General features: G+C 49.8%; 1 protein-coding gene across 5 annotated transcripts in view; it reads right to left on the bottom strand.

Annotated features, from left to right (window-relative positions):
- CCBE1 (collagen and calcium binding EGF domains 1) overlaps window positions 1-12,138 on the bottom strand; it is a 229,917-nt gene that overhangs the window by 15,054 nt on the left and 202,725 nt on the right. For all 5 annotated transcript variants that reach the window (XM_047697518.1, XM_047697522.1, XM_047697520.1 and 2 more), the window contains exon 6: window positions 3,092-3,195. In XM_047697518.1, coding sequence (XP_047553474.1) covers window positions 3,092-3,195 — 104 coding nt within the window. The remainder of the gene's footprint in view (window positions 1-3,091; window positions 3,196-12,138) is intronic.

The following is a 12,138-nucleotide window of genomic DNA, read 5'->3' as shown; positions in this document are numbered from 1 at the left end:
TCCCCGCCACGTGGCAGCTGTTGGTGGACTCACTGCTGGTCTGACTGCCCAGATAAGACAGCTGATGAAGGAAGGGCTTGATTCCGCACTGCCCGTATTCCCTCATCTTCCAATCTACCGGAAGGCATAATAGATGCCCAATAAACCCTTCCTGAGTCATCAGTCATGCTCTGCAGTCACGCCCCCCAATCAAACAGTCCATGCAGCAGGAGCCCAAGGGGCTTTCTGGAAACTGGCTGCTTGCTTCAGACATCCCCCCGCTGACAGGCCTGGTGCCCTCTTTATAAAGGAAATGACGGGTATTTTACTTATTCCCAAATCTCTCTTTCTAGCCAAATCACTAACCCCCACCCCCAAAGAATCATCTGCATACAATTTTAAAAAAAAATTTATCAGAAAATGAAAGCACAGAATCTGGAAACCCCACAAATGTATATCCTAGCAAATGAGTATAAGGCATGTATCTTTTTAATGAAACCTAAGTCAAAAGACGGAACTCAGCCACTCACCAGAAGTCACCCTCCATGAGTTCTGACCCAATCATAGTCTCATTCTTCCTGTACCCCTCCCCCTGCCAAAAGTAACCGCTATCCTGATTTTCATGACTTCCTATGTTTTAAAAATAAGTTAAAAATAACCTAACTATGCATGCCCACACACTCTGGTTTAGTCCTGGTCATTCTACAAAAATAACAGGTTTTTAAAATTTCTTTTAATCTGCAGGTCACTGCTCTACCTTTCTTTTCCTTATAATTTACCCACCAAGGAACCCATGGGGGTTCTGGAACTGTTGAGTTCCCCATTTTACTGACTATACTCATAGCACAATTCAGCATGTCTGCCTACCATGTTCTACCATGGGGTTGGCCATGGTCCAGGACACCCAGTACCTACTTCTTGGCCAAAGTGTATTTGGGTAGATGCCCTACATTCTTTCCAAAAAAACAGAGGGCATCTGTCCTAGTGAAATGAAGTTAAAATCCAATAGACAATCCTGTCCCCTGCATAGGGGCAGAAGCGTGGCCTGCCTCTTGGGCAGTGACTTGACCTCTCTGAGGATACCTGTATCTTTCTTACAGGGTCACGCTGGGAATTAAATGAGATACTGGATGTAAGACTGCTTTATCAACTACAGAATGCAACACATGCTTACAGATGCCTTTAGAAAGGAGTTGCTCCTCATGATGTTCTTTAAATGCCAGCATTAGCTTAGACTTGCAACGATGCGTTTGCAGAATTCAGTATGAGGTGGACCAATTTCAGTCTGAGTTACTGCATGACTTACTGGAGTACTAAGTGTGTGAGAGTTACCACATACTCATTTCTGGAGTATTAACTACGTGAGAGTTAACCACATGAGAGTTACTGGAGTACTAAGCGTGTGAGTGTTACCACATAGTCATTTCTGGAGTATTAACTACGTGAGAGTTAACCTCATGAGAGTCACCGGAGTACTAAGTGTGTGAGTTAGTGCATGCATTACTGGAGTACTAAGTGTGTGTGAGTTACAGCATACTCATTTCTGGAGTATTAACTACGTGAGAGTTAACCTCATGAGAGTTACTGGAGTACTAAGTGTGTGAGAGTTACCACATACTCATTTCTGGAGTATTAACTACGTGAGAGTTAACCTCATGAGAGTTATTGGAATACTAAGTGTGTGATAGTCACTACATGAGTTACTGGAGTACTAAGAAGTACTTGCTACTGGATTGTTTAGAGCTCTACAGCAGTCTTTCAAGGTGGTGGGTACTAGGACACGAAAGCCAGATACTGATTAGCAACTGCATTTCCGAGCAACCTGTGGGATTTAGTGACACCGCACTATTCTGACGATCCTCCAGGCTGGAAAAAGCTTCCCTATAGCTCCTAGATTTTCAACTGTCCAGGAGAGGACGCAGAGAGCTGCCTTAGGTCTTAAGATACTAAGCAACTGCGTCTGCTGAGCCCTAATCCTCTGGTATGAAATGTGAACTTACTTCTTCCCTGGACCCATTTTTGAATTTGCTCAATCAGTGGTGACATCAATCCAAGTTTAACCGAGGGGATGTGTGGGATGTGTTTATGTGCTGCACTTACAGAGTGTTCCGCCCGTTCTCTCTATTACTGGATCACAGACTACTTCGGATCGTGTACAGGATACAGGACAGATCTTCGCCAACAATGTAACGAAAGACGAGCAAAGCCATTGCCCTTCTCTGCCTATCGATCGGCTTATTTCACTGGTTAGCTGTGGTTCTCACTAAGGGCTGCGTGTATGTTTGTGGAACATGGAAAAGCCATATTGTCTTATGCTTACCCTTTGCCCTTTGGCGTAACAAAGTTAAACAGATTACATACACCTCCTCGATGTGCTAAGAGCCTCGGGCAGAAGCAATTAAACAAACAAGCCCCTACGATTCTCAGCACAAGCGTGATTTTGGAGGACTGAGGGGTCATAAATACCATCGAGCTGGGGCCAGGACAGTTGCTCAAGAAATCAGTCCCCAGGTTCATCACGGGGGCATTACTCACGGCATAATAATGTTGCTAGAAATGTGATAGTCTCTGTGGCATGCGTGGGAGCCTTTTAGAAAGTGACTCAGCCCTCATTCTTGTTGACACGAGGCACCCAAATGGCGGCTTTCCAATGTGAAAAAGAGCCGCTACGGAAATTCACCGTCAGCTTACGGATGTTTATAGACAGGGTGTTCTCGTTGTAAAACCTAACCAGAATGTTAGATGAAACAGAACTGCGTAGGTCTGCCCCAGGACCATGTGTCTGGACGTTCCTTTTACCCAGGGTTTCAAACAGTCCTAGCTCAACCTCCTTACACCTCTGCCACGCGCCCCCCAGCTCGAGCCCCGCTTCGCAGTTACCTAATTGATCGCTTTCTTGCCTTCATGGGCCTGTTGCCCTTTGCACGGCAGCTCCCGAGGGTGGGCGGTCGGAGCAAAGTCTCAGTCCCAACCCAGCTGGCAGCGACCTTCGTGAACATTCACGGAGATCGTGGGCGACAACTCGTTGTCTTACTGTTTCTCACTGTTCTTCCCTTTCCTCTCTGCCGAGTCATCTTCCTGCGGGCCCGGCTCGAACACGACGGGCACGTACCTTCTGCTTCAGCTGCAGCACCGTCTGCTTCATCTGGTGAAACTCCTTGCACGTGGCACAGCAGCTTCCGGCCTCCACTGCGTTCTCGGACTTCTCGTTGTGCCCTGCGGGAGGGGACGGGCTCGGGTGGGCTCGGGAGGCTACAGACAGCCTCGTAAACGGCAGTCCCCGCGGAGGACCCGTGGACAGTGGGCCGAGGGAGGGAGGGAGGCTTGTGATTTGCCACTTCTCAGGTCAGTGGCTGCACACCTGGGTCAGGGGAGAGATGGAAGCAGCCTCCACCCTCCGCCCCGGGCTCCCCTGCTCTGGCTTCAGCTGTTCCCAATCAGGCACCCCGGTATTGTCCTCTTGCAGGAGTGAATATGGGAACTACTGCCCTTTCGTCAGTGCTTTTTAAGAAGTGTGATCTCCCAACCTGACATGACTTATTCTCCTCCATCTGAAGGCCAGCGTTCACCATGCTGTCTGGAATACAGCTGGGGACAGCCGAGCAACGTCCCTCTAAGCCACTTCTTGTCCTCCTTGACTTGTGCTTTTCTTATTCCCCTTCTGGGAAGCCCTCTCTGCGGTCCCCATTCACAGAAACCTATCAACGATCGAGAACCAAGTCCGACGTTCCACAAAGCCTGTCCTCTCTCTACAGAGATACTGTGGTCCTGACCTCAGGCCACACTCACCACGTGTCCACTCAGATGGCGGGGGTCTCTACGCCAACTTGCAGAGTGGCTGCCCGCCCCAGAGCACAAGCCACCTAAGACCTGGACCTGCGGGGAGCTCACGAGGAGGGCACGTGCTACGTGTGAGGCAGAGCGTCGCAGGTTGAACTGTTTGCCAAAATTCGTATGTTGAGGCCCTAACCCCTAGGACCTCAGAATGTGACCTTATTCAGAAATTAGGGTCGTGGGTGGTGTGATAAGACGAAGTCCTACTGTTGCAGGGTGGGACCACAGTCAACGGGACTGGTGTTCGTAGAAAAAGGAGACATCAGGACCTAGATGCGCACCCAGGGAGGCCACCGCATGAAGATGAGGGCAGAGATCAGGCAATAGGGCAGGAGCCAAGGAAGGCCAGAGATCGCTGGCGAAGACCCCAGAAACAGGGAGGGGCACAGGACAGACTGTCCCGCACGGCCCTCAGAAGGCACCAACCCTGCCGATGTCTTGGTCTCACACTTGTAGCCTCCAGAACGGACAGGATGCATTTCTGTCCTTGAAGCCACCCAGCTGGTGACGGTCTGAGGCAGAGCTAGCGAATGGATAGATGAACTGGGCATTCATGCTCTCATGAACCTTCCTCACGTGGCCCGGCTGGTTTCTCCCATGGTGCTGGTCCCCTTCCTGGTGACCTATGTGGTGACCAGTGTTTCTGTTCTTTGCGAGGGGAGGGGGTCTGCGGGCAACTTGGTGACTGAAATCTCTGCCTATTTACCTGCAGCATGGGCGCAGGGCTCACCCGCCACACCTCATCCCTGCATGTCACGGGAAGCCCGAGGCTTGGAGTACCCATGCTGGGAACACACTTCTCAAGCCAGCAGGTTTGAGCGGGGAAAGCAGGCTCCATCTTTAAGTTACTGTAAGCAACTGGATCAACCAGTCAACCTACAGTGCAGGTTTCGAGTGGCTGGAAAGAGCACGTGGATCTATGGGGGCGCGGCCGTCTCTAAATCCACCTACGGACGCTGGGTAACGTGACCGCCCCGCTCATCCCCACTTCCTGGGCTGGCTGTCTGGTCGGGGGCTCCCCACCGACAACGCGGTCAGCTGGTACACTCGGGGAGTCACGCTCCCCCCACAGCTGTGTAACACTGAGCTAAGAGGCTGGGGAAGGTCTCTGCTTGGAGGAGGTCAACTGGGTTGGTTAAGAGCGTGGTTTCCCAGGGGCTGTCGTCCCCGCTGCGCAGACCAGCTCTAGCATGACTAGCTCAGGAGTCTCGGGCAAGTTATCTGACCTCAACAAGCCCCAATTTCCTCAACTATAACATGGAAGAATAATTCCTGTAGTGGAGGGCAACTGTGAGGGTTAAATGAAGGTCCTGCCTGTGGGACAGTGGCCAATGCCACCTGCCAGTAATAAATGGGAGCCCGTGCCTGGCCCAGGCTTCAGACCCACCCAGCCCTTCACTTTGCTTTTGCCTGGGAACCCCAGAAGTCTTGAAGGAGAGTATTAACGCGAACAGAATGAGGGGAAACAGACATTTGGTACCTGAAAGTCATCTCGCAAGTTGACTGATGTGGGTTTAGAGTTGCGGTTTCCTGAATCTGAGTCCAACACCATTTCTACACATTAGGCAATCTCCTCTGGGCCCTTTGTCCCTGTGTAGTGGCCAAATAGTCCTACTTGCCCACAGAGCCTGGGCTCCTGTGAGGATCTGTCACCAACATAACTGAGCGACACGAGGACGTTTTCACGCAGAGCTCACTAGGTGGGGAAGACCGGCAGCCCCACCAACTCTGGTTGTGCTGATGGCAGGGAACAGTGGACCCCCGCATAAATAGGGGACCCCGGCTCCAGGCTGACTAGGTTTGTCAGCGCTGAAGGACGGCTGGAGGACGTCCATCTCTGTCAACCTAGCGTTCCTGCATTCCGTCCCATCTACTGGTCAATTTATACAATCCCGTCCCGTAACCCACCTCTCTTGCTCATCCACTTGTCTGTGAGTCCATCCACTCGTCCACCCTCCCCATTCCCCCTCTCGTCCACCCATGGAGCGTCTGCTATTTGCCAGGCCACATGAGGCACTGAGAATGCAAAAACAGATGAGAACACCTGCTTAACAATTTGTGACTGACCTCTGTAAGGAACTAGCCCTGTTGGCAGAGCCAGGCCATCATGAACACAAGTTAGAAGCCCATCTTCCTATTTCTATATACTCAGAAATATACTATACTATATACTCAGCTGAATTTCCAAGTGTGGGTGTGATGAATGCAACCTGAGATATTCATGAGTAGAATAAACCTCCCTACAGGTTCTAGACTCTACTTCGTTTAGATCATGGAATATTAGCATGGATGTATTTTGGGTTCAATCTCCTTTATAAATAAGGAAAATAACTTGCTCTAGGCCCTCCAGAGGGCTGTGTGCACAGGCTGGAGGCTTACAGGTCCTGAATCTAGCATTGTGTGGGGGGGGCAGCGAGCTGGCTATGGGGTGTTCTGTTCAGGGTCCCCGAGTGCTCTCTGGGAGGCAGACTCTGGGGCAGTGGTTCTCAAGAGTGACCACCTGACCAGGAGCAGCACCGTCACTGCCCAGGCACCTGTTGCCAAAAATCTGAAATCCTGGGACTGGGGCCGAGTGCACAGATCTGTCAAAGCCCTCCATGGGATGCTGAAGCACACGTGTGCTCAGCCAGCACCCCCCCAGGGAGTAAGCTTTGCGGAGGAACTATGACCTGAGAATGCCTGGTCTGCTCTCCATCACTTTGTGTAATCTTTGGAACACAGACATCAAGATGAACTGTGTCGGTTCTATAGACACAGAGTAACAGGGTAGCAGGGAGCAGAGGCTCTTGGGGAGTCAGATGATCGGTGCTTAAATCCTGATGTTGTCACTTAGTATCCTTTAGGTTGGAAGTCACAGCTTCTGGGTATGTTCCTCCAACAGTAAAATGACAAAGGCACTTATCACCTGGGTAACTGCCATAGTAGCAAGGAAAACAGACCTGTAAGTTCCTAGGACAGTGCCCAGTACATGACAAGTGCTCCGTAAGTGTTATTGTTGGGGGTATTGAATTTCCTACAAAATAACAGATGTGGGATAGGGCTCTTTACATCATCCTCTGGAAAGAGCTCTCAGACAGCTCCAAGATAAATTGTGTGTGTAGGCCTGGAACATGCTATCTGTTCTGAATTGGGGCTCATTTATCCTGTAATTTGTCTACAGTAATATCAAATGTGGAGCTAAAAGAATCTCGTGTATGCTACGTTAATAATTCATTTAGAAATCTGGGAAGACATCTCTGATCCTGCATGTTTTCAGTCCTGGCAATTCATGCTGCGATCACCGAGCATCTCGAACTGTGACCACGCTCACCTTAAGAGAAGGATTTACTCAACACTCTGCTCCCACCAGATCAGATTTTAAAGGTGCATTATCATTCATTAGCCACATGGGGGCAAAGAGCTCTAATTTTTACTAATGCCGAGCAGGCTAGGCACCCCACAGCATTAGAAAAAGAATTCCTCAGATACCATATTAATAATATTTCAATAAATCCAGAAACTAAAGGATATTCCCAATACCTTGCACATGAGCAATGTCACCAATGAACAGCGTTTGTTTTTAAAACTTGACCGTGGAGGACTGTGCCCTGGCCAGCAGTTCTCAATGCTGGTGGCCCATTATACCCCCCCCCCATATGAAGGGGGGGAGGGGGCGGAGGTTAAAAAAAAAAACAAACCATTATGTCGCACCCCACCCACCTGGGGGCTGCAGTCAGGGAACAGTATTGGCAATTTTTAAAGCTTCCTGGGTGGAGAACCACTGATCTATGGATTAGCAGAGCTTGAAAATTACATGAAACACCTGGCGGTCCCAGAAGCTTTGAACTGCCCGAGGGTCGTGGTCGCTCTATCAGAAAGTAAACAGAAGTTGAAAAACAGGACAGTAAGCTCATTACTATGGAGCCAACGTGTCCCTAATTTGTCTCCCCATCAGTGCTGCACAGACTCCCTGGGGTGTCTACACGGGCTCCAGCTACATATTTTCAAAGCAAGCAAGCGACCGAGCACGCCGTGCTGGCCGGGTGGCTGGGGGCTCGAGCCGCCAGGCCGGCGTGTGCGCCACAACCTTTCACCCCCCACCACTCTCTAACAGCGAGCCGAGGCTGTGTTTGATTTTAAATTCCTCTGACTATAACGTCACAGACATTAGACAATGCAAAGTTAAAAAAAAAGGGGGGGGGAGGGAGATTTTAGGTCCTATGTGTTCACATTCAATCATCATTATCTCTTCATCAAAAAAATAACCACGATGAAATATTAGGTTTATTAATCCATCCAAAACAGATGAAGCTGCTTAGCTGCCTTGCCTGGCCCCTGACTTCTCCGGTTGCTGAGCTGAGAATCTGCCTGGTCCTGATTCATCTTCTAGATACGGTAAGAAACGTTCTCGGTTTAGCTGTTGAAGCTGGGCATCAACTAGTTCTTGGAGCCTTGGGGCTCACTTAGATGGAGGACAAAGAAATGAGGGCGGTGCTGGGGCTGGTCAGGCTTAGGTGACTCAGGCTACACCCCACCACATTCTGGAAGGAACATGGGAGGGCTAGAGGGTCTGCAGAGCTCACACAGTCTGACACTCCTGCTCCGTCTACAGAGCAGGCAGCGGGGGCCCGGAACCTGCCCAGCCACGCTCCATGGTCAGTACTGCAGCTGCTCCTGTGGCCAGCTCTCCTAGCCCCCAGGCCATGGAATGTTCCAGGACATTGCTGTCAAAGCAATGCGTCCAGGGTGCTTGTTTTTGTTGCCAGCACCGTCAAAGCTACCCCCCCACCTTCTGGGGGGCTCATCGCTCGAGTTAGGACTCTCACACTCACGGCCTACAACATGCCTGTCCTTGCTCATAATTTTAACGAAGGGTCTGGATTCCTCCTCTCTGTCCCTTCCCTCCTGATGTCCTTGGTTACTGGTGTTGGAATGTTTTTCTTAGCAAAACACTAAAACCAAATGCTCATCCCATGTGCGTGTGTGGTGAACTCCACAGACACCGGTAACTGAAAAATACGGAGAAATTCTTTTTCTAATGCTGCTGTCGGCGGTCCAGGGACGCGGAGGGGGGTGATGGCGGAGTGTGAGCCAACAGACAGTGCGGTTTCAGCTTTGGCTTTGTTTTGTTTTTTAAACTGTTTGTAGCTGTTCTATGAAGAGGAGGATGGAGAGAGAGAGGAGAAAGGGAATTTGCAGCTTCGGCTCATCTGTAAATGAGTTTTGTGTAACAATAAAGCTCGGCGGTAGGAGCACCAGGCGGTTCTTGCTAATTAGACAGACGCCTCCCACTGAAGCCACTGTAAACAGGAACAAACGGCCTCTCTGTGTGGCAGGATGGAGGACTCCTGCCCTGTTTTTGTTCATCAGAGGCTCTGCAATCCGCAGCAAATGGCTTCCCTCTGGACTTTCGGCTGCTTCATCGGTCGATGAAGACATCTTTGCCCGAAAGCCAACCAGACGACCTACCATGTTCAACCCCAGAGCTCAGGCCTTTGAGGTTAATACATTAGAATTTTCCAAATTGTATTTTTCAGGGCACTCTTGTCTGTGAGATGTTTATAGGCCTTTCTTAAGAAAATAATTTGGGGGAATTTCAGGCTGAATCAAAATTAACATCTTTGAAAAAGGCAGTCTCTCTGAGCCATTCATGCACTTGGCCCATGAACCCCCTAAGTGGGGGTAGTAACGTGTTTTTCCCCAAACATCTGAATGCAGATGCTTCTAAAGAAAGGAAGGCTTGGGCACCTGGGTGACTCAGTCGTTAAACGTCTGCCTTCAGCTCAGGTCATTGTCCAGAGTACTGGGATCGAGTCCCACATTGGGCTCCCTGCTCTGCGGGGAAGCTGCTTCTCCCTCTGCCTGCCACTCTGCCTACTTGAGCTCTCTCTCCGTCAGATGAATGGATAAAGTCTTAAAAAAAAAAAAAGAAAGAAAGAAAGAAATAAAGAAAGAAAGAAAGGCAGGCAGGCAGGCAGGCAGGCAGGCTTATTTGCAGCTCACAAGACTCCAAGCTCTGTAGAACCCAATGGGGAAAGGCTGTAATAAACAGTTGGGAGAAAATAGGTCATCTTTACGTGAAAAGACTATGAGAGAAGGTACAAAAGAAAGTTGCAGGTCTACACCCCTTCTCATTACAACCACTTCAGTTTTTCCTAGAATTCTCAGCCAGAGAAGTCACTGCTCATCACTAAAGTAAAATCCTTGATCTCTTGAACTTGCTCTCTCGTGCTGAAACTTCTTGTGTAGTTTAGTGTCACACACTAAAAACTTTTAAGTAGTACAAGTCATTTCTCTGGGAAGGAAGCAGAGGACTGCTTTCTGAGGACTGACCTAACACAACAGACGGCTAACTTCAGAGACACAAGGAGAACTTCTCCGCCCGGCTCATTGCTGGGGCCCCCGCCCGGGTCTACACGGCCAAAGCAGGAGGGAGAAGGTGAGTGCCTCTGACCGGGCCCACCTTATCACTGTGCTTGGGCAAGAGCCCTCCCTACAGTGTCACACAGGGAGACCACCCCAGACCAAAGAACATTTCAGTGGGAAACTCTCATGCTGTCTTGGAAAGTTCCAACCGGCTTCTCTGGTTCTCTGTGAGGGCAGACCAGCGCCAGGTGGGAACCGCTCACGGCTGAGGCTAGGTCCTGTTATTTGGGGATCCGTCCTATCTAATCCCACCCCGACACTCCAGCAGTAAGCATCTGTGGTTGCAGTTTCTGAGGGTTAACGTCTAGATTGGGTTGTTCAACGCTGCCCTTCGTGCCCAAGTAAATAGGGTTCACCTGGACAGAAACGTAAGGCAGAGAGACAGTGGAGTCGGCTGCACAGTCCCTGGGCTTCCTGGCTCGGAGCAGAGCTGCAAATCCAATCCCAGAATGAAAGCTAGAAAGCTGTTTTCTTGTGGCTCATGTTCAAGTTGGCCCACGAATTAAGTCAGTGGCGAAAAGGCTGCACTTTATTTTTCAAAGAATTATCTCCTCTCATTAAAGGAGATAATCAAATAGGTAAGCTCCACACCCTGCCCCTCTCCCACCTTCTCCATCATGGGACAAAAATGAAGTGACTTTAATTTTGAATTAAAAAAAAAAAAAAGGCCTGCAAACATTTTTCCTCAGTCAACCCTTCTACCCAAAAGACTGTTCGTCCCTGTTCGAAGTGCCTCTGGGCAGGCAGGCTCCACATGCTTTAGACTTGAAGAAGTGTCCCCAGGCCTGCTGATGCATTTATATTATTCCAGATTGCCCAATCCTGAGCTGGCTCCAGACACATTCTGCTTCTACTTCTAATACACAGTGGCTTCCTCATGACTCAACCTGCCCCTTCTTAGAATTTTGCTTTGTAGTTTTTCCATGTGAGCAGCTGTCCCCCAGCTGTTTGCTGTCCTCAGCTGATGGCAACTGTCCTCCACTTTTTTTTTCGAAATTTCGGGCTACACCAAGAGTCACCTTCTCCCGAGTGTCTACACCGTTTAGCCTTCCCAGCTCCCTGGCTTCTCAGTACAGATGATTTGCCCAGAAATCCCTGCCCCACTCAGAGAGTCCAAGGTCCAGCCAGCCTCTCCGAACAGACAGTATCCTGTCCCCTCCCAAGAGGGACAGGTTAGAGCCATGCCCCAAGCACAGGAAGATGGGAGCAGCTTCCCGCCCTGTGAGTGTCGGATACAGGAACACAGAGGCTCCTTCTTCCAGACTTAAAGGAGTGACCCAGCCATCAAGCTGATCATTTCCCTGGGTGAGAGACATGTCAGTTGGATCAGGCTGATGGAATGTGGATCAGCTTCTCAAACTCCGAAGGCCAGCTTTTAACCTCGTTGCACTTGACTATTTGCAAAACACAATAAAAACCAATGACTAGTAAAAGACGACAAAATACAAGCATTGATCTTTGGATCGGTGTCTACAAATGGGTATAAACATGCCTGAACACTCAACTTCTGTTTTTATGCAATCAGAAACCAAGTAACAAATAGTTCTGGGCAGGCACAGAGCGTGGGCTGTACGTTAAGCAGCATTGATGTATGCGTGGACCTGACACGGACGTGTTTCCTATTGATAGTCAACCCATTCTCTGAGAGAACATGGCGTCCTGGCCTCCTCTGCTCATCTGAGTGTGGTCCCAGCACCTAGCTAAGTTCTACTGATTTCCACCTGAGCACACACATCCATATGGTGGAGAGTTTCCTCAAATACACACCAGCTCACAACCTTCACTGCCAGCTTCACACCACGGGGGCTCCACCTTGTGTCTCACCCCTCTCTTAACCCGGGTCCCACCTGCCCTTCGTGCAAACGCCCCTTCCTTCCCACTGCTCCCTTTCTTGTTGTTCATTTTCAAGTTGGCCCACAA

Source organism: Lutra lutra, chromosome 12, assembly GCF_902655055.1.
Source record: "Lutra lutra chromosome 12, mLutLut1.2, whole genome shotgun sequence".
Taxonomy (NCBI): Eukaryota; Metazoa; Chordata; class Mammalia; order Carnivora; family Mustelidae; genus Lutra; species Lutra lutra.
This window is presented reverse-complemented; position numbering and strand designations above follow the sequence as displayed.